We start from the raw sequence: 26,706 nt of genomic DNA, 5'->3' as shown, positions 1-26,706 counted from the left end.
TGAATAGTTACCCTTATACTCTTTTAGTCCTGTACCTTTTTCCGTTATCTGTGAAACAAAAATATATTCTGCATATGCATATATTGCAATTTCTATGCAAAAAGCGGATTTTGTCTTGCTTCAAAAAGGCACTTTAAAAGTATCTTAGTCCATGTTATTCACATGCTACAGTTCCAACCTCTTTTTGTTCTTCACTTAAAGCTTTTTTAGGACTTCAGAACAACTGCAATGTAGAATATGGATAGTTTTCCTATTTGGATCTTTTGGTACTTCTTGTTTATCTATATGTAAGGAAAACAGAGGCCTGGACATTTTGCATTAGATTTCATTTAGTGGTTTACAGGAGACCGTCAAATGATACAACAATATTTGGGGGACAAGTGTTTTTTTGTGTTTAGACATGCACTTGTATCTTCATTCCTCCCTTTTTAGCATCATATTGAGGATTCTATTTTAAAACACTGTTCCATTTTAACCATAATTGTCCTATTTTAGTTGTTCTTCAAACCACTTAAAGATCTATTATCCATCTATCATATTTTGAAGGAACTTTCTAGCCTTTCATACCCCTCCTTTCTTCCCTCTGCTGCCCCCTGCTGCCATATACTAACTCTACATTGTTTAGGGATGCTTTCTTCTGCAGTGTCTTATTTTGTGTTTAGCTGATGGTGTGTCTGGAGTTGTTGTGTAAATAATGTTTGTGAGCTTGAATGATAAACTCTACAAACCTATCTTTTAAACTTTTTACCTTTTTTATAGGATATATAATTTTTTTTTTTTTATTTAATCCAAGACTTTTAAAATTAAACTTCAACACAATTTATCGCTTAACCAATTGGTTATAATGTATACCTTTTTTGAAACCTTCAAAGCCGTTTCCTCAATATTAATTGTTTTTTTAATTAATGTTAAAATGAATGTTTTCACATTTATTATTAAATGATGTATCACATTATGTGCACATCAACATGGCCTAATGACATGGCAGTGTAATGGAACAGAATTTTTTTTTCCGGTTTTCATTCCTTAATCGAGAAAGATGGAGATACTTGAGTATTGAGGGGATCACAGAAAACAAACAAACTGTGCTAGAGTTTGGTAAATACATTTCTAGGATTGCACTGCAGTGCTTTTTAAAATGCTTTTAATTGCTAAATCAGTCGCATATCCACTGAGACATATGTTGTATTGCCATAGTGAGGCCTACAATCCAATGGATTGGAAAGGAAAACTACGTAACCATGGTTACCGTTCCACTCATATTCTATTTCCATGGTTACAACTGTTCTCTAACTGTATCACCATAGTGACAAGTGTCCTTTCGCCCACAGGGATAACACAAAGCATGGCCACAGCAGCAGACATGGTAAGAACAACTGCAGTTATTTCAATAGCATTTCAGCTATGTTTGCATTCCTCATATCTTTTGTTTTTTTCCCTTTATCTTCAAAACACTACTGGACAATATTTGCCTCTGGTCTGCATTCCTGAAAACTGGGGACCCCAAGACTGTGTGAAGCCTGTAGGTCCAATTTATTCTGGCCAAAAGCAACATAATGAGAGGGAAGAGTGTACTCAAACAGCCTTCCTGCTAAACAAGACCCCGTACACATTTAGAATTCACAAGAAACCTTCATAGACATAAACATAAACACAAAAATCCTGATCTGCAACTTTGGTGGTAATGAGCCGACTTTCAGGTCGCCTACGCTCTGGAGGTGTTCGTTTGGCTTGTGAGGCACTGGCTGACAAGGAATGCAGTGATGCTGAGTGTCCCTCTCCATGGGAGGGCGATGAAGAGCTTGCGGGCACATCTGTAAGACCCTCTGGCTCTGATCCAGCCAGCTCACTACATTACAGTTTTTTTTCAACGCCATCTTTGGCTAATGGCCTGCGGAATCACGAAGACCAGCTTCGACGTAGGGCAAGGAGACGCAGACATACAGAATGTGAGGGGCAAATACACACACATGAACAAATGCACATGCAGCAAAACACACAACCACAAATTCACACACCCCAACAATCACATTCACTCACAGAAACAAGCACACACCTGCAGCCTCAAACAAACATTCCAATGGATAACCACATGTGGATGGACACAAACACACTAACAGACAGGCCTACACAAAAGGGCATGTGCTCTCTTACAGACGCTGGCTCCTCACATGTGGAGCAGGACCCCTCTCTTATCCCAGAAGACTTGTCTTTACCTCCCAAGACTGAAACACACAAACTTCATGTTCAGTCAGCCCTTCTGTCGAACACCACCCTTTCCCCAAACAATCAGACACCTCCTCAATACAACCCTTCCTCTTTAGCGAAGGACGAGACTGAGCACAACTCAACATGTCAAAAGCTAGAAATGGATCATACAACCAACCTGGATCACATTCGTATAAAAGACCAAACCACTGTCATGACCTCTATGGAGGCTGAGAGGAAGTACACCCTGCGGAGCTCTGGTCGACCACGTTTCCCCTGCCATCTTCGGAAATCATCCCGTTTACGTAGAGCTGCTGAGGATACTATGTTTAAAAGGGAACATGACCAAAAGGATGAAGAAGAGGAGGAGAATAGGATCTGGAAAACAGAGAACATTATGCCATTAGAGGAGCATCCTCCAGAGGTGGGTGTGGTTGCCTCAGCCTTTGAGGATTTATCACTGCCTGCCATTTCAACAGATGTTACACCAAATCTTAGCATAACAACAGAAGGACAGGGTATTGTTACTCAGCACATAGTTAGAGGAAAGCGACAGGGACGTTTTTTGGGTGTGAGAAGGATTGTGGTGAAAGTTGCCAGAATACCTGTTCACATGAGCCGGCGACAAAAAAGCTACAAGATATCATCTCTGGAGCCAGTGTGTTCGGGACCCCGTGGTGAGGGGGTCTTAACAGGAGAGGGGGCCGAGGGGGGTGTAGGAGGTGATCCAGGAGCTAATATTCCCAGAGAACCCACGGCTCTTCTCCGCATGAAAAATAATGGAAAAAGTGTCATGGTTATGTTTCCACCTGGAGAGCTGCCTGTTATTTTGAAGCGACGCAGGGGTCGTCCCCCTAAACAGGCATTACCAGGGCAACCTGACATGCATGAAACCAGAGTGGGAGCAGCCTGTGCTGCAGAGCCCAAAAAAACTCGGAGGAAACGGACAGTAAAGCTACCATCCCCACAGCCATCCTATGTTAATGATACCAATGATGTTAAGGTAGAATATGCAGATGTTCTCTCTAAACTGGCCTTTTTGAACAGGCAACCTCCCAGCACAGGCCGCTGCTCACCTCCACGATGCTGGACCCCAACAGAACCTGAGACTTTCCACATACCACCAGAAAATCCATCAATTTCCACTCTTTTGCACCGCCTCACACGGTTCCGCAGGAGAGGAGGCCGCGCAGGCTGTATGGGTGGTAGGGGAGGGGGGGCTGCTGGAAATTCTGTTTCCTTTAAAAGATCTTTTAGTGACTTTTTTGAAACCATAGGCAAAAAGCGGAAAATTCCCACATCTGAATCAGGAACTACCCGAAAAAGAGGTAAGGGAGTTGCTGGAGGAATCACTAGGGCCACTTTAGGTGACTCTTTACAAGGGGAAAAGGTTAGAAAACGTCGGGCACGAAAGAATGGGGCATTAAAAAATGGTGCAACAGATCAAGACCAAGACTGGCAAAATGGTAACAGTGACTGGATAGGGAAAGATGACAGAGATATTTCTGAGAAACCAAGTAGTTATCAGAGTTCTTGTTCCCCTCGTGGAGCTTTTCAAACAAGTGGGACTGGTAAGGGGGGGATGTACCACAGCCCTGGCATGAGAGGAGTGGGGAGTGGAGAGGAGTCTCAGGGTATGTTTGCAGGATACTTTCGCTCTCTACTTGATTCTGATGACTCCTCTGACTTGCTAGACATTTCTATGTCTAGTCCTGCTGGGCGCCAAGAAGGCAGTAAATTCACTCCCGGTTATGAGAGTGGCAGCCCGGGTACAGCCCATCGTTGGTCTCCTGCCTTTCCTAAAAGAAGTCCAAAAGGAAAGGCCTGTCTTGGGGAAGGGGCACCTTTAACATCACCTCAAACTCTGAGCAGCTCAACAACTAAGCCTTCATATTCATACAGCGTCTCACAAACTTCTCCCACCACATCCTTCCCCAAATCCCCTGCACTCTTACTTTCCCGTTCGCCAAGTTCTCCTCATTTATCTGGAGGTTTTCCTCAATATCCACCTACTTATAGTGCTGGGGTCCCTCAAGGGGGAAGCATTTACCCCCTCCCTCAACAGCAGCAAAGACCAAGTGACTGTACCTATGGCACAAAAAACCCATCTCTTCCCTCTCCACAGTGTCAGATGGGTTATTCTAACTACCAGCTTTTGGCCAAGCGCAACTATAGTGGATATCCAGGCCCACCTCATTCAACCATACAGCGAGGAGACTCTGGTCCAACATCACCAGGAGGAAGCTATATGTCAATGTCAAAATCCAGTCCCTACTCCTTATCATCTTCTCCCCCTGAGGGTTGCAGACAATACACCACCACAGGTCATTGGGGATACAGACATGGAGGAAATAACTGGGGTGGTGATGCATATGGTACTAATCAGTTTCATGGTTACTCTGACTATGGGGTAGCTGGAGCAGGATCAGAATCCAAAGACATTCTTGACATCTCAAACTTCACCCCCCAAAAAGCTAAACACCGTCCATGCCCTGATACACTCTCTGAATCATCCTCAGACTCATCTCATACTGGTGGGGGGGGTATGGGTGTTATGGGGGGAGCATTTCGCTCAAGGGATGTTCCTATGCCTGAGGGGCAGTCTAGCCTTTCAAGCCTGGAAAAGCTTATGCTTGACTGGAATGAGAATTCAGCAGGTCCTTCTTACAACTGGAGTCAGAATGTACTATTCCAAGGAGGGACAAAACCAGGCCGTGGCCGCAGAAAAAAGTCTGATACACACAATGAGAGGGAAGCATGTTCTTTTCCCCCGGGATCACCTGCCAGCCCACCTATGCAAGGAGGGGGGGCAAAACGCAGTGCTACAGGTGGTAGACAGCCTAGGGGAAGTAGAGGCAGGGGTGGATTTTCTCCTTGCCAAAGAGAGCGTCCCCCACCGCCAAAAACAAAATCTCAAAAGCCTTCAGCACCATCAGGGTCAGGGCAAATGGGTTCAGGGGGTGTATACCAGGAAGCATTGGATTACTACAGTGGAGATAGTAGCAGCATGTCACCTCTCAGCCATGCCCCAGAGTCCTGTGAATACCCCTCCCCATATTCTGCCCACACTTCTACTCCGTCCTCAGATGAGCGATTTGCTCACGTCTATCCTCCAGATTCTGTGTGTGTTTCTCCCAGTTTATCAAATCAGTCAGATGTCCTAAAACAGTACCCTAAAGTTGGTCCCTCCTCACAGAATTATGGGCATGCTGCCAGGACTTTTAGCCCAACTGTCTCCCCAACCCCTCGCCTCTTACCACAGTGTGGTTCTGCCATGAGTCCACACCGTGTCTCAAAAGACCAGTTCTCCCAATATGATTCCCCCAGTTACAGTGGCTCTCCGTGCTGGTATGGGCAAGGAGGAAGTGTCACTAACAGCCCCCAAAGCTATGAAGAACAGCGGCCACCAGCAGTCTCTTTGCCATCTCACAAACGGGACATGTCATTGATTGCGTCTGGGATGAGAGTTCCATCCCATTCATCATATCCCTCCCCTTTACACAGAGGACCTACTATGTCAATTTCATGTATGAGTGGAACTATGGACTCTTCCCCTAAGCATGAAGAAATGGGTTACCATGGTAACTTGGACAGCTATGCACCCATCGGACAACGTTATGCACCGCAAACAGCCCGGGTAGGAGTACTCTGCCAGCTTCTTGATCAGCCCAGTGATGAAGGCTTTACCGTCACCAGCCTGTAGTTGGAATTATCACTTCCCTAAACATTATCGTGTCCCTAAACAGGTAAGAGAATATTTATAATAATATATAAATATAATATTAAAATAATTTAATATATTAAAATAATATATTGTTTTTGCATTAATAAACTGCTGGAGTTGCTGTAATTATTTTAAAGATAAATATTTTCAGAAAATATTTAGGTAAGCATTGCCACATTCTATGTTGTGCTAACTTTTTAAATACACTTTTATGTATTAAGATGAACCCACATTTGACCATTGTTTTTATCTTTTTTCCTGACAGATGAAATGGACGATACCCTTTTAATATTTTTAATATTTTTTAAAGGATAACCTTTGGAAGGTTCGTCCTGAGCTAGACTGAAGAGTTTCAGAACTATGGACTAAATAAAGACTTCTTCAGCAGTGACAATCAAGATCCAAATTTACACAGACAGACACAAAACATGCACTAACACACAAATAAACATACTTTTTCCACAGTGCATTCACATGTACTTATGTGTAAACTCTCACATGCTGAATTCATTTGCAAATGCATGTGCAAATAGACATCATTTCACAAACTAACATTGCTGCACAGTTTGGGCAAGAGACTTTTCTACGGAAAGAATGGACACTGCTAGTTAAATGAAGAAACCAATTTGCTGAAAAGCAGGGAACAACATCCCTACAGAGTGCTGCACATCTAAACCTATGCGAGAGAACACACAAAAGGTTTTAACAACACCCTGCTCCCCTTTTCTCTGTCTGTTTAGTTTCAAGGCCTCCTCTGATTGTCACTGAGGAGATAAATTACTTAATCCCTAAAAATCTCTGCTTCTTTCAGCATATATAAATGGTGACTTCGCAAACTCGGCCCTTTTCTCAGTTTTTTTTTTTAGAATGATATTTAAAAACAGCATTTGTACATAAGCTACTCGAACCGTTCCACCATTTGAGGAGGTCCTGCTGAAGGAGACATGTTAAAGCAGCATTTTCACAAGTGTTTCAAAAAATGCTGTTAAACCACATAAGGGGGATATCAGTTTTTTGTGGCTTTAAATAATTCAGCTTGATTTTGTGCAAGTACAGTTTAAGTAATCTTTTTTACCAGTGACTTGGTCTGGTTCCACAGGAATATTTCTAAATTTGATCCCCTCAACTGTCGCTCTGGACCTGCAGCATGGTCACCTTGTGCCCAGCATCCCACTCATTTGTGTGTTTTTATTATCACGGGAGGACAGAAACCCATGCACTGCCCAAGATGTTTGTTAGGATGTTGAGGGGCCAGGGCGCTTTTCTGAATTGATTTGATGGCCTGGAACTCAGGGTGTGGACAAAGCATATTCTCCTCCTGCTTTTCTTTTAACCCTCTGTTTGTATTTCTTGTGGTCCGCTGTGTCGTACAGTGATTTTTGTGATGAAATATTGTATCTGTCTGTTCCATATACTGTATCTGAGGTGAAAATATTTAAATACACATTCTGTTCTGATTATTGTTTAATTTTGTCCTGCATCTGCTCTGTACTTTTGAGAATATCTGAATTGTTAAAAACTAAAAAATATGTAAAACCATTGGATATTAACCCTTAAATAGACATGTTTAATAACAAAAACACAGGATTTAGTTTATATTACGTATTTTAAATGATACGCTTCGGATGATTCTTGATTTAGAATGAAGAGTTGTGGACTAAATTAGATGTAAACAAAACTGCATGGATTTAGAAGCACTTTTTTTACTCCAGATACATTGAAGTCTTAATTTTATTTAGTTCTAAATGTTCTGTGGTGTGTGTAGTGTAAAAAACAGGAAGTTTTTCTGGACAGGTGTTTTTTTTAAGTCTTGCAAAATAGCTACGGGTTATAGCATGACACTGCATAAACTTGTGTTCTCTGATTTGACACATGAATAATCCTTCTGAACGAAAAAATATACAAACGGAGAAATGACATACTCAACAATGTAGTGTAAGAATTTTAGAAGGGCAGTATCGTCCCGAATACTAAACTAACCGGATGTATATAAGTTTCCCGGACGCGTAAAGTACGTCAATCTCACGGCACAATGCGTGTGAATAAAAATCAATGTGTAGATTGTACAATTAATGTTGGTTTCCTCAGTTTTGCCCGGCATTACCTTTGGTCATCCTCAGATTGAAGCGTTATCACTCTGCAGGAGAGTTTTGATCTAGCAGTGTAGCCCCGCCTCCCTCACAGTAAGCGAAACTGCGACCGTGTCCAATAGATAGTGTGGGATTAGTGTGCGTTAAGGACACTTTTAAGACATTGGTCAGAATTGGGGTCTTACTTCCTTTCGCGTGCATGCATGCATTTGGCCAAGACCGCAAATGGGGGCAATTGCGACGCGTACACATTCCACAAAAGTGCATCATCCGGGTACTTTAAAGTGCACTTCTTTTTTGAGGATTTCAATGTGAACGCACTACCCACACTATTTAGGCATATGTTACAAAATGGCGTAGAACAGTGTATAATTGTGAGATTTGGGACGCACCCATAGCTTTAAACCACAACTTGCCGCAAAATAGTTTTTGAGTGCAGCGGGTTTGGTGTTTTAATTGGAATTCCGGTCTGTGCAGCAGAGCTAAGGCATTTGGATCGAGGCGATTGCGCTTTTGGCGTCAGACATTCAGCAGCTCGAGGTTCACACGAGGACACGATTGAAATTTAAATTGAAAGACTGAGGAAAAGGGGATGTATGGGAAATTTAGTTATTTGATTGAAGACTGAGATGGGGGGGTAAAAAATAATCGTGCTGTCCCGCTGCGTTGAGAGATATTGGACAATTAGCCACGTCACATATGTCTGCGCCATATCTTTAGGGGAGGTTTTAATCTTGATCATATTTACACGCCTGACAGAGCGTAGTAAATCGGACATAATGGAATGAGACCCAAAGCTACTCCTCTCCGTTTACTCTTGTTACTGGCTACAAATGTGTTCGTGTATTATTTGGTTATTGCGTTAGAAATTGCAAAACATGAATTTAATTCCACAGGTATGTACAACAAATGTGTACCTTACTATTTTTCTATTTGTAATAGATACCAATTTGCAGTTAAACCTTATTTTTATCACAGAAACATTGCCATCATTGTCAGATATGCGTTTACTTTTTCATAGCCTATATGCTCCTTTCATGCATGGATTTAATTATTTTCAAATCTTACTTACACGATCCATTACAACTTATGTTTAAATAAGCGTTTAATTGATCTATTTTAATAATCTATAAAACGTATAAATGTTACAAAACAACCTTTTATTTATCTTAAGTGGGATTTCCGTTCCCTTTGGAAATCGATTGTCAACGAATGTAGGTTATTTAAGGAAAATAACCGCATGTTTATGCAAAAGCATAAGACGCACAGACACTTGAAAATGTAAATTACTTGTTTGCTGTAGGACCGCCTTCTCTTCTTCATTTTCAAATGATGTTAAGCGTAATTCTAAGCATTTTGTCAGAATGCTCTGAGAGTGTTAATTATTATATTCAGACAGTAAATCACGTTGAACTCCCTCGATTATTCAAATTCTATATCGGGTTGAAAAACAGTAGGCCTATTAACAGTGGTGCGCCTCTGATTGAGTTGCAATGGGTGCGCTAATTAGTGTCCAGCTGTGACCTGGTAATCCCAATGCCCTCAAGCCAGAGAGTCACGGGTGGCGCCAACTTTTCCTCTTTGGTCTCTGCGCTTCTATGGGTCAGTCCGTACTTGCAAGAGGGCAGGTATGGCTGCTTGTAATTTTAACGGTCTGATAGGCATCTTCCAAGGTATATTTATTATAGTTTTGCCGTTTATACTGCTTGTCCAACTTTTGGTAAGTTTAACGGTACCACGCGCATATAATAGCAAAACAGGGGACGAGCCTGCTTTTCTCGTCATAAGCATGAGCGGCGGATCGCTGTCGTCGGAGGACAGCGTCGATAAAAACGAGAGGAATTTCGAACGCCGAAGACTGGTCGGTCGCTCGCCTGACGAAGATTCACGACTTGCGGGATTCGACGACGAGAACGAGTTTGACGGACCTCAGGTGAGCACACCTGGAAGAGATAGCAATCCATGTATCTCGCGGGATGATCCGTTTCTTATGTGAAACAAGGGGGAGAAAAAAACACGAATTGCACCGGTAGTCAAATTAATTTAATTGTAATCGAAATGCATTACTCTGTTCATTTAAAAGGCTTTCATGGATTCGTTTAGTCACCTGCATATGGGCGACTTGTCAGAACAAAAGGGGATCCTTCCTTGACACATTGAAAGTGTTCTAGAAAATGAAATCTTTCTCTCTTTTCTCTGTTTGTTTCTCTGTCCGCCCCCACCTCTCCCACAACAGTGAGTTCCTCAGTGAGTCATTCCTTCTTCCTAGTCTAGTGTCTCCATGGTTACTAAACAGGGTTGTTCTGTGTTTTGGGAGGGTCTCTATTTCCAACAGCCTTGGTTTTTATTCTTTTCCTCTCTGAATTCTCTTTGTTCCTTTTTGTTCATGCACGTATAACCTCTGGTTTCAAAAAGGAACATTCTGTGACCTCCAGACAAGCCACAACTTTTCACAGTATAGAATAACTTTTTATACAGGCATGCCAGAGCTTTCTTCAGCAAATCCGTTGCAATCCAGCTAGCTTTACATTTGTTTGTGAAATTTAGCAAATTACGTTTTTGTTTATACATTTACAGGCTGTGTTTGGAGGTCTGATACTGCAGCCATGGGCATCAGAACAACCCTCATTTGATAATGAATTACAGCGTCTTGTTCAGTTTATATCCAAAACAGAGGTATACACAATAAATGCTTATCTCTTGCTTTTGTCTTTAGAATTCTTATATATCAGTGTTTACAGAATTGCATATTATGCATAATGCAGAGTTCCAAATGAATGCTGATATACATGTATGAACTCTCCACATTATGAAGGTAAACTGCTCTATGGTCCAGAATGCTAAGGAAAATCACCCAGATGTGTTATGCATTAACCACTGGAAAGGCAAAAGTGGTTGTGTGGCCTATTCTTTCAGGTACCAGCATGTCACCAGCATGTCAATATTGAAACTTACCAACTAAAATTGAGTAATTCCTATATAAAACCAAGAGTAATTTTTGTTAAACAACGCTTTGTGACCATGTCTTAAAATTGCAGAACGACCAGGCTTGTAGACAGTTTGTTTGTTTGTTTGGTAGACAGGAATAGTGGGAAATTGTTACATGTTTTCTATGAAAACAAAAGCTGAAGGTTGTCCTAGATTCTGTATCTCTTTATTTGACATGTCATGACTTCTTATGATGTTCCAAATGAGTGGAATCGTTTGTCTCTTGATAGTCTAGATGGGAGGGATGCAGTGTTTTTAGACACAATGTTGCATGCGGGTTGTGAGGTTCACCGGTTTGACCCTAGCAGCAGAGGGAGATCTGGGGATTCAGGACATGCGTCTATCAAGAACCACCGGGCGTGGTTAGACTGGCGGCATCCCCGCAGTCGCTCACATGTAGGCCTCATGGCTAATGTGCAACATAGACTGGTTGACATTATGGATTTCCTGGGCCACCCCATGGTATCTACACTCCTATTGATTTATTTCTCTTATATACATCAACAAACAACAGTGTTTCATCCACTGCCTATAATTACTGAATATTAATTTATTGAATCATTCTGTAGCTCTACCTTTACGTGTTTGAGTCTAGACATAAACTGGTTTCATAGCAACACGAAAAGATGTCCTGCACTTATTATTATTCATTGACAATAAACTATGCACGATCGCTTACGCGGTTTGTCTCAGTCTGCTCAGTCACTTCCGGCACATGTAGCTTCCATAGGGAACAACTACATTTTCACTTAATATGCACATAAGATTATGGTGAACAATGTGAGTCAAATTATCCAAACACTACATCATACATCATAAAAGGCTTCAGGCTATCGGTTTCAAGCTACATCCACAAATATAATAAAAAAAACTCAGTTGTCTTTTGCACTTGAGGCTTGATCACAGAGGCACTCAACAACGCTTAGCTGTTGTGCTGTCAGTTGACTGAAATTTTCGAAAAACTTTAGTAAACATAGCCTTATCCCTTGGTGACAAATTACCTCAGCCCTATGAGAGCGGAAGTGGCTCAGCCGGCTGAGATTTTAGCAGATGTACGTCTTCACCCTTCTTGCGTAGAGTGTTTTAAAGTTACTAAATTGTGTGTGTTAAAAAAATGAATAGTCTTAACGTGTGGAGGAATGATAAATTAATGCTAACATTACTATGTGTATATGTAGGTGGATGTCCTACGTATGGATGTGGAGAGCGCTGAGTGGCGCATGTTAGAAAGCTGGATCAAGGATGGAACTCTCAAAAGGTTCGATCAGCTCATATTGACCATTCATCTGCAGTGGGCAGGGTTTGAGGTGGGTGGAACTGAAAAGGAGGTTGTGCTTTTCTGGTACAGTGTACTGAGAGCCCTCCGAATTTCAGGACTCCATCTAGTGCATTTAGCACACGGCCCAGGACGCATAGTGCTGGGACACAAACTGGACAACGTGCACAGTTCATACACACTCAGCTGGATAAGGACATGAGAGCATCCCAGCAAAACTCTTAGACAGTGAAGCATGAATTTATAAAAATCCTCTTAAGCTCTGATTTCATTAGAAGGAAGATGACCGAAGTGTCTGATGATAATAAATAGCATTGTTGAAAGACACAAAAAATTAGTAAAGAGTAAAGTTACCTTACATGGGTGTAATACTATGATTTTGTACACAGTAAACTGTGAGAGATGACGCCATGACTACATGGACTAAAGTTTAAGTTTGGCTGGCTTAGTAATGCCGTCTAGTGGTTGTAAATAGTACTGCAATGATTCGCCGCTGCATTATGCGCACAATTAAAACCATTACGCTATGACAAATCCTTCAAAATCCACAATATGTTTGTCAATAGGATATGAACACGGTGATATTTTTATAAAAGTGGGCTATGTGCAATATTTAATAAATGCATTGTTTGAATATGAAATAAACCAATGAAACGAGTTCTTAGTTTTATTGGCCACCATTCTCTTTCAATCACAACAAAAATAATAAAAGGATAGTTATCACACAAACATTCCTTGATATGTTATCATTTTGTTGTTGCATTCTTCACCGAATTTCGTCATGTTTCGGATTTGTTCGGACTGGCCCGACGTACAGGAATGTTGATTCACCCTCCCCCGTGTAAAAACTGCGAACAGATGTTATCAAGCCGCTAGGGTGGAGTTGCGCTTTCAAGATTACAGTTTCCACACCCGCCCCACTTTCTATGACTGAAGGTTGAATAAACCAATAGCATCTTTAGATTCACTCCATCCATCCAATGAAAAGTTAGCAAATGCGAGACCGAACTGTCGCTGCCGGACAGGCAGCTCTTGTTACAGTTCTTGTAGACATTTTGTCGGCTCTGGAAATTATGGACGGTTTTAAACTCAGGGAATGGTACTGCTGAGGTAGCCGAAAAGCCTAACAACGTCGGCAGACGAAACCACGCCGATATATAGTCGGGTAAGAAGTTGTTTATATGTTTAAATAATTACAGAGTCGATGCTGTGTTGTCGAGTTGACAGTATGTAGGCAGCTAACGCTAATCACTTCCTGCTCTGCACGGACGCCGATTTTAGGCCTCCGTTGAGTTTTAGAAACATTTGAAACCGTCGTGACAAATAGCTCAATGTAATATAATGTTTCTGCAGCTTTTACTTTTGAACTAAAAATCATTTTAATAAGAAGAGCTTTGATTTGATGTTATCGTCTAACAAAGTAAAAGCTCGTGTTTTGTGAACTAGAGCGTCCACTCCCTCATTGTAGGAAGTATGATGTGTGTGAACATTTTCTTTATGCACACACTCGACTCTGAACACGTTATTATTCTCGTTTGCACGTCTCGTTAGATTTATATGATACCAATTTGCTAATTCCTTCGCGTCGTGATAGTTTTATTTTTCCAAAGTGAAATCGTAACGTTTTTGCTGTGTTTGGTTAGGTTTATGTAAAGATCTCTATTCAGCAAAGCAAGCGGCGATCAGGTTTCTTTTATATTGCTGGACAACAGGTTTTAGAAACTGGTCTTTGTCGCAAACTCTTTCTCTGTTCAAACACCGTACAACAGAAATACTTACTTTAAACTTAAATATTTGGCCTGGACTGGTAAACGAAAGGGATTGTTAATCAAATAAAAGAAAATAGCTATACATTAATCGAAATATGTTTCACTATGTCGAAATCAAATGTTCTGCTTCAGATTGCTAGCTGGTGTTAAACTAGAAATTAGGCTGTAGGTTGCGCCTTGGCTGAAAAAAAACAGCAGCAGTTTTGGTTCTGCTTCTGGAACAGGCGATGGTTTGATGTGTTGTGTCGTGTATGAGTGATGGTAATGGAAAAGCAGCAGTAGTTATAAGGGACATTCAGTAAAAGAAGAAGTTCAATTTCAAAATACATTTTCATGATATTTTATTCACCTCCATGTCATCCAAGATGGATGTATTTGTTTCTTTAGTCGAAAATAAATTAAGGTTTTTGATTAAAAACACTCCAGGATTTTTCTCCATATAGCTTTAACGATAACCAGGTGATGGGGTCTTATCTAGCGAAACAATTGGTCATTTTCTAAAAAAAGTATATGCTTTATAAACACAAATGCTTGCCTTACTCTTTTCTGCGATGCACGTTCATGACTTCACTTAATACGTAATTACGTTGAGAAAGTCACGCTTGACGTAGGCGGAAGAACCGAGTCAGTGTTTACAAGTTGAACATTCAAAGTCAAACACCGTTCACAAAAAAAGGCAGCGAAAAGGTAAAACAAAGATGACTATTTTGAACTTGGAGAATATGAGATGAGCGTGACCTTTTCCACATTATTACGTGAAGTCATGAATGCGCATCGCAGAACACAAGGTGAGCTTTTGTGTTTATAAAGCATATGCATTTTAATTTTTGGGGGGAAATTAAGCCCTTTGAAGCTGCACTGAAACCGTAATTTTGACCTCCAACCATTTGGAGTCCATTGAAGTCCACTATTCAGAGAAATCCTGGAATGTTTTCATCAGAAACCATAATTACTTTTCGACTAAAGAAACAAATACATCCATCTTGGATGACATGCGGGTGAATAAATTAACATGAAAATGTATTTTGAAAATTAACTACTCCTTTAATTGCCGAAATTGTAACAGATTATGCATGTGATTTGTTCACCTGTCTTCAGTTGTAGGGAGGAGAGAGACTGACGAGTTGCCATCATGCCTTTGGTGACACGAAACATCGAACCACGAAACCTTTGTCGCCAGACACTGCCGAGTACAGTCAAGAGTGAACTTGAGTGTGTGACCAACATCACACTTGCCAACATCATTCGGCAGCTCGGCTCACTTAGTAAGTGAATGTGTAATGGGGTGTACACTGTTGATAATCCAGTTTGTGTGTGGCTTTATCTAACATTAAATTTAATCGCAGGCAAGTATGCAGAGGATGTGTTTGGAGAACTGTTTGTTCAGGCTAGCGCGTTTGCAGAACGGGTAAACACGCTGGGAGATAGAGTGGATAAGCTGCAGGTGAAAGTCACTCAACTGGACCCTAAAGAAGAGGAAGGTATGAGACAGATACTGTTTTGCTGAAGATATTATGTTTCTTTTAGAGTTTAGAAAATCCTGTTTTGACCTCAAATGTTGCAGGAAGATTATTGACTTATTCAAGTACAATACTCAGTTTAATCGCATTGCTCTAAAATTGGTTGTTGAGTAATTGTGCACCTTCAGTATTTTTCTGTTTTACTCATTTTAAAATCTCCCTCCCTTCCTGTTTCTCCCAATTGCCTATTTTCCAGTTTCTCTTCAGGCGATCACCTCCCGCAAAGCGTTCCACTCTAATGTTTCCCAGGATCAGCAGCTCTTTACTAGAAAATCACTACCACAGCCTATCCAAGAGACTTATCAGACCTGCAACCAGCCACCCCCCCTCAACAACCTCAGCATTTACCGGTATGCACATCAACACACACCAAAACTAACAATTCACCATCAGATGCCCAAATAAAATAGTGATATAGTGGTGTTTTCCTTAAGAATATGGCTATTTTTACAGTTTAAGGTTACTAGAGTGTGTTCTCATTTGTTTTCAGGGATGATGGCAAGGAGGCTCTCAAGTTCTACACTGATCCATCATATTTCTTTGACCTTTGGAAAGAGAAAATGCTTCAAGATACCAAGGATATTATGAAAGAGAAACGCAAGCACAAGGTGAGAGACAGTAGCAGCTTAAAAATACCTCCACAATATTTGCATGTCAGTGATTGATTTAATTCCTTTGTTTATTCCGAGTAGAAGAAGAAAGATGACAACCCTAACCGAAGAAACTTAAACCCCCGAAAGATCAAAACCCGTAAAGAGGAATGGGAACGCCTAAAAATGGGCAAGGAGTTTGTAGTCCCCAAATTTGATGCTACAGGGTAATTTATTCACTTTGCGCAATTACTGTGTAACTAAAGTCATTGGTGTTGGAATATATTTGTTTAGTTTTTTGCTTGTGTGTGAATATATCTCTAACAGCTCTTCAGAAGTGTTGAATGGCAGTATTTGCTCTGGTGAGGACATTGGTTATTCTGATGGGTATTTGGACGAAAGCACTGGCTCCTACAGTTATGATCCTGGCTCTCCTTTACCACCACCGATGCAAGAAGACTTCCCACCCCCGCCACCTCCAGACATACCGTGCGTATCCATTTTTGATCTCACAATAAGTTTATAATAACGCTGTTGTTAGGTATTTAATTTGGAGTGGAATCTCTTGCAGGTATCTTGATGGACAGTCTGGTGCTCCGCCCCATTCGCGCAACAGTCTTTTAAGCCCCGCTCACCCTCCTCCAGCTCCACCAACGATGGCAACTTCTCCAACAGGTCGTCCGACTGTGGCCCCTCCAATGGCACCACCTCCACCCCCTCCTCCTGGTGGGATGATTCCACCTCCACCGCCTCTAGGATTCGATTCAACCACATCTCCTCCTCTTCCATTCTCCGGCAATGCTGCTCCCATGCCACCACCCCCACCCATGGAAAACTCTATTCCAGCTCCTCCTCCACCACCCATGGCAGGTGCACCACCTCCTCCTCCCCCTCCTCCTCCTCCACCTGGCCCACCTCCTCCCTCTGCTCCGGCGCCGCCTCACTCAGGAGGGCTACCTGTCTCCGCACCCAAGGCCCAGCCTGCTTCTGCTCCTGCAGGGGATGGTCGCAGTGATCTTCTTGCAGCTATTCGATCAGGTAAGATAAGCCTAAATGCACATACATGGCACACTTTTGTAATTGTCTTTCTGTTAAAATAATTCATAATCATTTCAAGATATCAAAGCATGGTTTTGGAACACAGTAGAAGCATTTGTGAGATGTTATTTTCTTTATACAAAAGAAAGATAGATATCACTCCTTGCATGTATTTTGATTGGTTGCTTTTACTGTTCACTAGCTTCACCCATGTCATTGGTAACAGATAACATTTAAGTAACTTCAAAATTGCATTTATAATAGAGAAACACATTGCTTTGCTCTCATTTTGAGAACCTTCAGAATGTGCGTTGACCATATCAAAATGAAATCTTGTTGAATGTAAAGTTCTTGGTTTGCTAAAGTGCTGTGTTTGTTTAGGATTTAACCTTCGTAAGGTGGAGGAACAGAGGGAGCAGGAGAAGAGAGATCATGTGGGCAATGATGTCTCAGCCATCCTGTCCCGCCGCATTGCTGTGGAGTGCAGCGACTCGGAGGATGATTCATCTGAGTTTGACGATGATGAGTGGTCTGACTAAAGCTATCATCCCGCCCACCTTTGTTATGACATCAAGATCATTCCTTTTTAGACCTCACACTTCTCATATTAGCTGTTTAAACTTCAGTACGACCAAATGCAGAGTGGCCGAGGGCCACAGATTGTCTGTGTGTGTGTGCGCGCGTGCGTGTCCAGAGGGTTGAGTCATTTCTAATCGAGTGTGTGAATTATTTAGTTGATAAGCCTTCTCTTGTTTCAGAGGGCCTGTACCTTTTGTATTATGTCTCCAAAGTAAGGTAAACTAAAACTGTGTGTGTGTGCGCACACATACTTGTGTGCTTGTGCTTCCACATTTTTCCTGTTTATACATCATTATCTTATAAACAAATCATAATGTTTCACAGTATCTTTATAAACTAATCACATATAGCCTAACTTGCAAGGCAAGTTGATAATTTTGCAATAAAACAACTAAGATGCTCTTGGTTCACATACAATTTCTACTCTTCTTGTTTGATCAAATAGCCTGTTGTCTTGGCAGTATTTTTCATTTCATTGCAATTAAAGAATCACAAACACTCCACGGCCAAAAGTCTTTAAATGGCTTCTGGTTGTTTCTTCACAGAATTGGAATTGTCACCGTTAACGCCACAATTTGAGGCCCTCAGGTCTGACTGAATGATGTTCATGTTGGCAAATTGCTATTTAGTAGTTTTTCTTTGTTAATCTCACCCTCCAAAGGGCCTGCTTTTTCGTAATACAAGTGCCTGTTGTTTTAATGCCAAAGTTTTAGAAATTAGATTAGAAGATTTTGAAATCAAAGAAAATTAAGATTTGTTTTATTTGATGAAGAATTTTCTATCAGCAGTTTATTGAAATAAAGATCTTAAGTATATGTTTGTGTGCTTTTGTCATTGGCCTTTCGTCAGCATAGCTACGTAGGATTTGGCATGTTTTGTACATGTTTGAGCTTGAATGTGTAGGGCCTTTTAGAGTAACGTTGCATGCCATTTATAATGTTAAGCTTAAGAGTCAAGGTAAAGAGTGAAAGATAAAGAATTATTTAACTACATCTGATGTTGGCCTAATTTGCTCCAAAAATATGAGTGTGTAGTTATGCATTCTTTCATCAGTTTAAGTTCTAAAAAGCTTATTGTAGGGTGCAATGATATAGATAATTACCTGATGCAGAATATAAATAAAGATCAAAGGATTAGTTCAGCCAAAAATGTAAATACTTTCAACATTTCCTCACCTTCATGTCATTCCAAATGCATATGACTTTCTCATACAAAACACAAAAGATATTTTTAAGAATGTTGATAACCACACAACAGTAGCCCCCACTGAGACATTTCTCAAAATAACTTTCGTGTTTTACAGAAAAGGCAGACACAGGTTTTAAACAAGGGTAAATAAATGATGAGAAAATTTTGAGTAAACCGTCCATTTAAGATTTACGAGTCAAAGCTACCTAGTTGTAGATATTCATTGCCCATATATATATATATATAACTATTTTACTTCAATATAAAGTAACTCTAACAAATATTTGAAATAAACAAATTAAACTCAAAGACAATCGAAAATTTACAAACGTTAAAATTTTATTCATTATAAACATTTTCCATAAAACTCATTTCGACAAGAATACATCCACTCATACATTTGTACATTGTGTGCAACATTGATACATTATATGTGCAAACAAGACAGCTATGACGTATCAAAAATTTTCTCAGAATAATAAATGGAAGGTAATTTGATCATTAAATAAGTACAAACAAAACCGAAAACCTTTTATCAAGTCAAGTTGCTGTAAAGTGCAAATGATTTTAATTCCATCAGTAAACTCTGAATTTCAGAGGACATAAAGTTATGAGGCACAAATCTGAGATGGTTAAAGCAAAGAGGGGATTCTGCTTTACCCCTTTTGTTGGCAAGTACCCAAGGACACGTAACATGAAAGAGTCTGTGCAGTGGCAGTCTCTGTTGTTTTCAGTGTAAAAAATGCATTACAGTATAAATAAACCCGTTCTTTAAAAAGAATACAATGATAAAGAGATCGTTGTCAGATGAGACGTATGGCAACTGGCACAGTGATTAATCTGTGTGTTTGACAGACAACAAATATAAAAAAATATATGACAATGCAAATATGGCACCATGGCATCTCCCAAATGGTTCTGATATGGTCTTCATTGAGCTTAAAGAAGTCTCGATCAGACATCACTGGGTGTGTGTGTGTTTTTGTTAGGTGAGTTGGGTAGACAGCAGCAGCAGCAGGCCTGTCGCAGCACTCTCTGTATGTGTTTGTTTCTGTAAGCATAGATCAGAGGGTTAAGCAGAGAGTTCCCTGTCACTGGAACCAGAGTGGCATATGTGTAAAAAACTGGGGACGACCCGTCACCGAGAAGACCGTAAAGAGCAAAGGGCATCCAGCAGCTAGCAAATGTTGCCAGAATTAGAGCAAGTGTGTGCACCCGACGACGCGTATGTGTGCGTGCGGATGGTAGTGTGTGTCTCTGAAGGGCAATTTGGTGTGAATGACGAAGGACGACTTGGCAGATACGAGCATTCAGTTGTAGCATCAGAGCCAGGGTTAGCAGAAAGCCACCGCAGAGAGTCGCCAGGTGCACCCGGGTCAAAGGGCGGAGCACACTACAAGACTGTCCATCCTTCAAGCAATTCCAACCCAGGGCGGGTAGCACACCCTGAAGACCAGCAAGAGTCCAGCCAACAGCCAGCGCACATCGTGTTTGTGTGTGTGTGCGCCTTGATCCATAAGTCAGAGCTCGGTGTAGAGACAGGAAGCGGTCCAACGTTATACCCAGCAGAGAGAACACAGATGCACTGAGTGCGCTCACCAACAGACCCACGCTGCCCAGCTCCAACGCTTCTGAGTACACACACTGGCGAGACAGGAAGTGCAATAGGAACCCCACCCCTGCTAGGAAGTCCGCCCAGGCCAAGCTGCCAATTAGCAAGAACATTGGAGCACGTAGAGATGATGAAGAGAAGATGGTGGCTACAATGATGGCATTTTCACAGCAGATCAGGGCACCTGAGATGCACAGGGCTACGTCCCATGGTGTCATTACTGTGGCCTCCAGTGGTTTAGGAGTCATATGGGAAGGGGGGAGTTCCAACAGTTGGTCCATTGCCAGGATTACTTCTAAGCCCACCTCAGAGTTGTTCAGGGTCATTTCTGTGGGATAGGAAAAATTATTATGCTATGCAATGCAGACATATTCTGTTCACTACTAGAGCTGACCTGAGAATGATACACAGAGTAAGATGAAATAACACTTGATCAGCACTTCAACCTCTTATTCAACCTGACATCTATGCTCTGTCTGCTACGAACGCTCTTGGCAAAGATGCTGGAATGCCCACAAGCTAATAAAAGCATGATGATATTCAGATATTGCATAAAAATCCTGTGTAAATCTTTGCACGCTTTACGTAAAGAGCTCTGAGTCTGGGCATAGCATTTCGCGAGACTCCTCATTTTAACCTAAATGTATATAAGATAATATATCACAATATATACATATATTTTGGTCTACACTACCATAAATATAAGTTAGTCTCTCGATCAGCTCAATCATTGCCCTTTATTCAGTTCAATTATTCAGTAATGTATTATCTCGCAGGTAATAGCAAAAGTCTGCAGATGAAAGGAAAGGAAACTTACAGAAGCAGTATGTGATTGTAGAGATAAAATTCTTCAAGGCACCATCCAACCGAAGTCCTTATGAGTGCAGGCTTAAATCTGAGCTCGATGAATAACAATTGCAGTCTCGCGGTGTTACAGGTTCAACTCCGCCAAGAGAAATAAAATTAAAATGTGCTCCAATAGTATAAACAACAATTTGATTTGCAATCTTCGTCTTGCAAAGCGAAGTCTCTTCGCGGCTCCGCTGTATTCTGTTGGTCCTCGCGATCGCTTCAGTATAACACTCAGCTCTGGTGGGCTGCGAGCTGTACCTTCAATGATTCCCCTCTGACGTCAGTTACGATGATGAGGGGCGATTCTGCCCTGGCCAGCCAATCGGGAGACTCACAGGAACAACATCCACTGTCGTAATTTCATTCACAAAAATACCGCATTCTTTCACCCCGCCCACTGCGACGGCGGGAGAGAGGACAAAGTAAAATCAATCGACCGTGTTAAATGCAGCCGTTGCGTGGACCACACTTGGCTCTCATAAAGTTTGGTCACATGGTTGAAGAAATCACTGATTAATTATGATTTTTTGCAGGCCTAAACCATCCTTATGCATGATACAAATGCAAGCAAAATGTGTGTGTGTGCACATTGCTGTGCGTATGAGTGCGATCGAAAGCCAAAGTGGGAGTGAGTCACTGCTGTCCATGGTGCTGAAAGAGCGCGCTAATGAGACCTGCTCCATTGATGGTGACGTCAGTTCTGCCGCACTGATGAGTAGGTGGCACAACTGTACGATTGATACTTCCCCCCCACCATAATGTCTCCAATTCGTTTATCTGTTACCTTGTATATGGTGGTATAATGTGTCATTCTCGCGCCATAATTCGTGCACGCACCTCTGCCTAATTTGCAACTGATATATTATTATTGAAACGGTTAATGACGGAGGTTATAAGAACGACACCATTTCCCGCAGATGATCGCGCTTCCCAACAGAGACTCCGCGTAGGCGTCGCAGTGCTAGCGTGGTTCTGCATTTTAATGAAGCAGGTGGGCGAGCTCCATGCTCACTAGATAGGGGAACTCTCCTTTTTTCCATAAAAGGACATGCGCTTCCGGTTGTCACCAGCTGGGAGAAATGTATAACGAATATCCATTATCTTGGACAGGTCGAGTTTGTGGAGTGTTTCCTGTAATTGACACTGAATAATTTATTGACAAATGTTTATTTATAAAATATTTTACGACGTACTATTATTGACTTTAACCCAAATGTATTTGACCAATACCTCGATCCTTAAATCTTGGATCCTTTCTAGATATATTTCCTACAAGGGGTCTGTGAGGGTTTTGATCAAATTAAAAGGAAATTATTTTACGACGAAGATTAGCCTACAGAATATAATAGGTTTAATATCTATTCGAGTGTGTGAATCGGTTGGAAAAAGGACAGACGACATTTAACATTCCGGTCATATCTCCCATTGCTTCCTTTGACGGGAAATCTGTGTGCGTGTTTCGGCGGCGGAGGGGAGGGGGTGCTAAGTGGTACTGCGGAATTTCTCCTCGTTACCTAATATCACCAGCTCTAAAGAGAGCATGCGCAGCTTTACATCTTCGCACATCATCCCCGTGGAGAACACACACTCTTTACTCATGCTGTTTGGCATTACCTATTGATCTTTGCTTATCGTTACACGTAAAGAACGATGTAAGTAGTGATTTTGTGTGGCTAAGTAGGTTTTGATTGATTGGTGGGTAGGCATGAAATTGTCATTACATAATCAAATTTGGCCTGGTTTCATATGGATTTGCAAGACTCCCAGATGTGAGAAATTACATGATAATGATAGTGGTGACTGCCCTTCCTCCTACACTAGATCACCCACACATTCCTTACATCATCACCTCATCCGACCGTTTTTTAAGTGTCTTTTTAGTCAAAAGTTTAAGTGTATTGTTAAAGAATATGGAATTTTAAGATGACGTATCTCGGATGACATTTAGAATGTAGAAGACTAAGGGGATAAAGGAGAATGTGACATAACTACTTCTCCACACAGTAAATTCTGGGCATCCACGCATCATTGTCCCCACAATGCCCTAGGTTTTATTTCAAAACTGACAGCAGGAGACAATCCAAAAACAGTCGAAAAAAACAAAGATGAACAAGATGCGTATAACAAGTAAGTTCAGTTGCCATGTCAACAGACTTTTTACTGCATGTTATGACCCTGGAGACTGTCAATCGTGATGCATATATTTGCACATGTGTCGAAAGCAAGGTGTTTCAAACTGCTGACGTCTGGTCGTGAAAAGGCAAAACATCTTCAGTGGTGTAGATGTCAAGACATGGTCATTTGCCATTTGGTTACCAGGTTACCTGTCTCATGTTACACACCTTCCAGTCTCAAAGAATCAGAGAGCATGACGTCAACACGCACACATAAGCACATGCTCCTCACAGGTCACAATGCCCTTTTGTCTGGAGGACACAGCTTCGACATTTGGGACTGCATAGACTTAGCATTGAGGACTTAGCTTGACAGGTTTATGATTGCTGGTTTTTACATTTTAGTTAAGACTTTCAGAGGTGAATTTGATTTGTGTGTCAAATTGTAGCATTTGTCATCAAATGTTCCATTTAATGTATAACATTGAACTTGTATTAAGACTTTAGGTACTTTGTGAATTGTGCTCACAGTGTGTGTTGGTTATAGGTGGGTTTTTGTCAGTTGTTGAGAATGAGGTGTGTGTGGGCTGCACTTTGTGGGGTTGTCCTACTCACTGAGGTCATTCTAATCAATTCACAAGCCTTAGGTAAGTGTCAGTTTGACAATGCATTTGTTCATATGTATTCAAGTCTTTAACCAAGTTTTTGTTTCCATTTATTTATCTGCTGAATGCATCCTTCAACCTTTGTTTTGAGGAAGAAATTCATTTGATCTTTTGGTTTTGTCCTGATATTGCTAAGCGATTAACTTTTCAACTAACCTTTCTGTGCTTCGGATTTAGTTCATAAGGAAACCAGGTCACAAGAATATAACATTTTAAAACTTTTAAACAAATTGAACCTCTCTATGCAATCTTATCTGTGGAGTTTGAAAAGTAGAGGACATTAAAATCACAATTGGTGTCCAGAGTCAAGATTTTTTTAAACAGTACAGTATAAACCAGAGGAGTATTTTGTTAAAGTCTGTTTGATTCGTAGACATTTGATAGGAAGTTTTACATTAACTGATTCTATGCAAATTCCCTATATAATTTATAAAATTTAATTTTCCTTAATTTTTTATTCATTTTCGATTAATACCATTTATAAAAAATGTCTTGGGTAAATGGGACATCGGTTTACTTCTTGTTTGATGGATTGACAGATGATTCAGCCATTGCAGACTGTTCCCAGTTCGACTCATGTGATAGCTGCATCAGCGGAGACCCAGCCCTCAATCTGACACGATGTGTCTGGAAAAGCTGTGATAACGGTAAACGAATACGTACCTTATGAGTTTAAATGTATTCTCTTGTACAGTATCTTTTTTGTTTATTCACATACACACGCACGCACACACACACACACACACACTCACACACACACACAAACACAGAGGATACCTCTGATAGACATGTGATCCTGGCCACAGAGAGCGATCTCAGGAACAACCGTGTGAATTATTCAAACGAAGGCACACGAACAGTTACAGCTGCCGTCCACACAGATATCAGTCCTTGTAAATAATTCAACACCATTATCTACCGTCCTGAAAATATGTATGTGGAAGATAGAGCAGGAGAGCAAGCGAGAGAGAGTGGTGTTTAAAGAAAAAACATATTTCAGTCTACTCTGTTGCCAAGGCAACCAACTCTGTAATGCAGTCTCTCAGTTTCTCTGTCTTAGCTCCATTCATCTAAAATAATTCAAGGTTTATATGTATACAGTCTCTATCTTCACCACACATACAGGATACACAAGGTACCACGAATGCAATTGTGTCTCTATTTTCTTCCAGGAAACAACACAAAATGCATGTCTGACACTGGAGATTTAGGAGACTGCTCCGTCTTCAATGAGACCGGCATGTGTCAAAGTGAGCAAAATAAAGTTAAAGACACATCACATGAGAGATATGTGTGAATTTACATATGCATGTGTGTGTTCATTTATTATATGTATTTTTGTTTAATTTTAGCAGACTCTGATGATGGTAGCAAAAGTAAGAATTTATTTTCACTATAAATGTACCCATATGGTTTTTAGGTGTATAAAAAAGCCTAATTTACATTTTGTTTCATAACACTCATAAAATCATAGACAACACAACTTCTGGATCAGCCCCTGAGTTCTCTCAAGCATCATTTGACATGTCCAGCTTTATCGGGGGAATCATCCTGGTGTTGGTCTTGCAAGCGGGGGCTTTTTTTGCCATGCGATTCCTCAAAACCAAAGACAGCACATATGAAACTATGTAAGTAATATTAAAAAAGAGAACATTTATCAGGTCTACTGTATGTGGCTGTTTATGAGTTTTTACTTTAATTTTTGTATTGCATGGAACCGGATTAATAGAGAAATTAAATGTAGTGCCAAAAAAACTGAACATTAACATGGACACATTCTAATGACATTTTTTTCTTCTATTACAGTGACCAAACACAGTGAGAAATAAATAAAATCACAGAACAAACAAGAACGAGAGGAGTATAAATGTAGCATTACATGGGGGTGCAGTGTTTTCTTTCTCTGCTGGTCTTTGGTTAAATTAGAAATAAATTACATTCCCTCCTGTCCTGGATAACAAAATATATATTTGTTTGTGTACATTTTGGACAATAAAAGAAAAGGCAATGAAATCAAAAAATTATGACAATACTATTTTGAGTGCGTGTTTATGGCTGTATATTTCCTTGTGTTCTCATCTATTTTAGATTATTTACCTCAATTTTGAAATCTTTAAGGTGTCTGTTAATGATTTTATTATTATATCGTGTTTTTTCTAATTTTAAATAATAGCATGTGCTTTTATTTTATGTTTATTAAATAGTTATCTTGACGTATGTAGGATTGAGTTTGTTTGTCCTTATTTTGTTTATGAACAACAAAGTGATACAATTCTGGGATAAGTTTCCTTTAAATATGTATATGCATCTTTTAACCTGCAGGTGTCAGCAGAGTGCAATTTATCATCCAACTGCCTCTTGCCACGAGATCGTGGTGTCCTACTAAAGTTAAATGTACTATTATGATGTACTGATGTACTATTATGAAGGAATTGTAATTTATTCAAGTACTATTAAAACTGAATAAATTCTAATTCAATGTAGTTTTTCCTC

General features: G+C 40.6%; 5 protein-coding genes across 7 annotated transcripts; 4 read left to right on the top strand and 1 right to left on the bottom strand.

Annotated features, from left to right (window-relative positions):
- The first annotated feature begins 1,508 nt into the window (after positions 1-1,508).
- Positions 1,509-7,398, top strand: ahdc1 (AT hook, DNA binding motif, containing 1). The gene is made up of 2 exons (XM_079484393.1): positions 1,509-5,954; positions 6,198-7,398. The coding sequence occupies exon 1, from the start codon at positions 1,685-1,687 to the stop codon at positions 5,909-5,911; it is 4,227 nt and encodes a 1,408-aa protein (XP_079340519.1). The 5' UTR covers positions 1,509-1,684; the 3' UTR covers positions 5,912-5,954; positions 6,198-7,398.
- Positions 7,399-8,501: 1,103 nt separating this feature from the next.
- LOC306910420 (putative methyltransferase-like protein 24) lies at positions 8,502-13,013 on the top strand. 3 transcript variants are annotated; one of them, XM_079484994.1, is made up of 6 exons: positions 8,502-8,918; positions 9,811-9,955; positions 10,600-10,698; positions 10,838-10,938; positions 11,241-11,472; positions 12,189-13,013. In XM_079484994.1, the coding sequence occupies exons 2-6, from the start codon at positions 9,812-9,814 to the stop codon at positions 12,486-12,488; spliced, it is 876 nt and encodes a 291-aa protein (XP_079341120.1). In that variant the 5' UTR covers positions 8,502-8,918; position 9,811; the 3' UTR covers positions 12,489-13,013. The 3 variants fall into 3 exon arrangements, with proteins under 3 accessions (XP_079341120.1, XP_079341119.1, XP_079341121.1); XM_079484993.1 differs by lacking the exon at positions 8,502-8,918 and adding an exon at positions 9,513-9,650; XM_079484995.1 differs by lacking the exon at positions 8,502-8,918 and having other exon boundaries at positions 9,567-9,955.
- Positions 13,014-13,138: 125 nt separating this feature from the next.
- On the top strand, positions 13,139-18,597 carry wasf2 (WASP family member 2). The gene is made up of 9 exons (XM_079484750.1): positions 13,139-13,451; positions 15,154-15,320; positions 15,402-15,536; positions 15,772-15,925; positions 16,066-16,183; positions 16,268-16,392; positions 16,493-16,654; positions 16,737-17,203; positions 17,585-18,597. Exons 2-9 carry the CDS (start codon positions 15,188-15,190, stop codon positions 17,740-17,742), a joined length of 1,452 nt encoding a protein of 483 aa, XP_079340876.1. The 5' UTR covers positions 13,139-13,451; positions 15,154-15,187; the 3' UTR covers positions 17,743-18,597.
- Positions 18,598-19,286: 689 nt separating this feature from the next.
- Positions 19,287-21,667, bottom strand: gpr3 (G protein-coupled receptor 3). The gene is made up of 2 exons (XM_079485383.1): positions 21,400-21,667; positions 19,287-20,910 (listed from the first exon to the last, which is right to left on the bottom strand). Exon 2 carries the CDS (start codon positions 20,906-20,908, stop codon positions 19,925-19,927), a length of 984 nt encoding a protein of 327 aa, XP_079341509.1. The 5' UTR covers positions 20,909-20,910; positions 21,400-21,667; the 3' UTR covers positions 19,287-19,924.
- A 2,452-nt stretch (positions 21,668-24,119) lies between these two features.
- Positions 24,120-25,845, top strand: cd164l2 (CD164 sialomucin-like 2; the record flags this gene model as incomplete). Its single annotated transcript, XM_079485675.1, has 5 exons — positions 24,120-24,201; positions 24,762-24,860; positions 25,386-25,463; positions 25,566-25,589; positions 25,688-25,845. 5 exons carry the CDS (start codon positions 24,120-24,122, stop codon positions 25,843-25,845), a joined length of 441 nt encoding a protein of 146 aa, XP_079341801.1.
- Positions 25,846-26,706: the final 861 nt, after the last annotated feature.

The sequence above is a fragment of the Barbatula barbatula genome (genome assembly GCF_947034865.1).
Source record: "Barbatula barbatula genome assembly, chromosome: 21".
Taxonomy (NCBI): Eukaryota; Metazoa; Chordata; class Actinopteri; order Cypriniformes; family Nemacheilidae; genus Barbatula; species Barbatula barbatula.
This window is presented reverse-complemented; position numbering and strand designations above follow the sequence as displayed.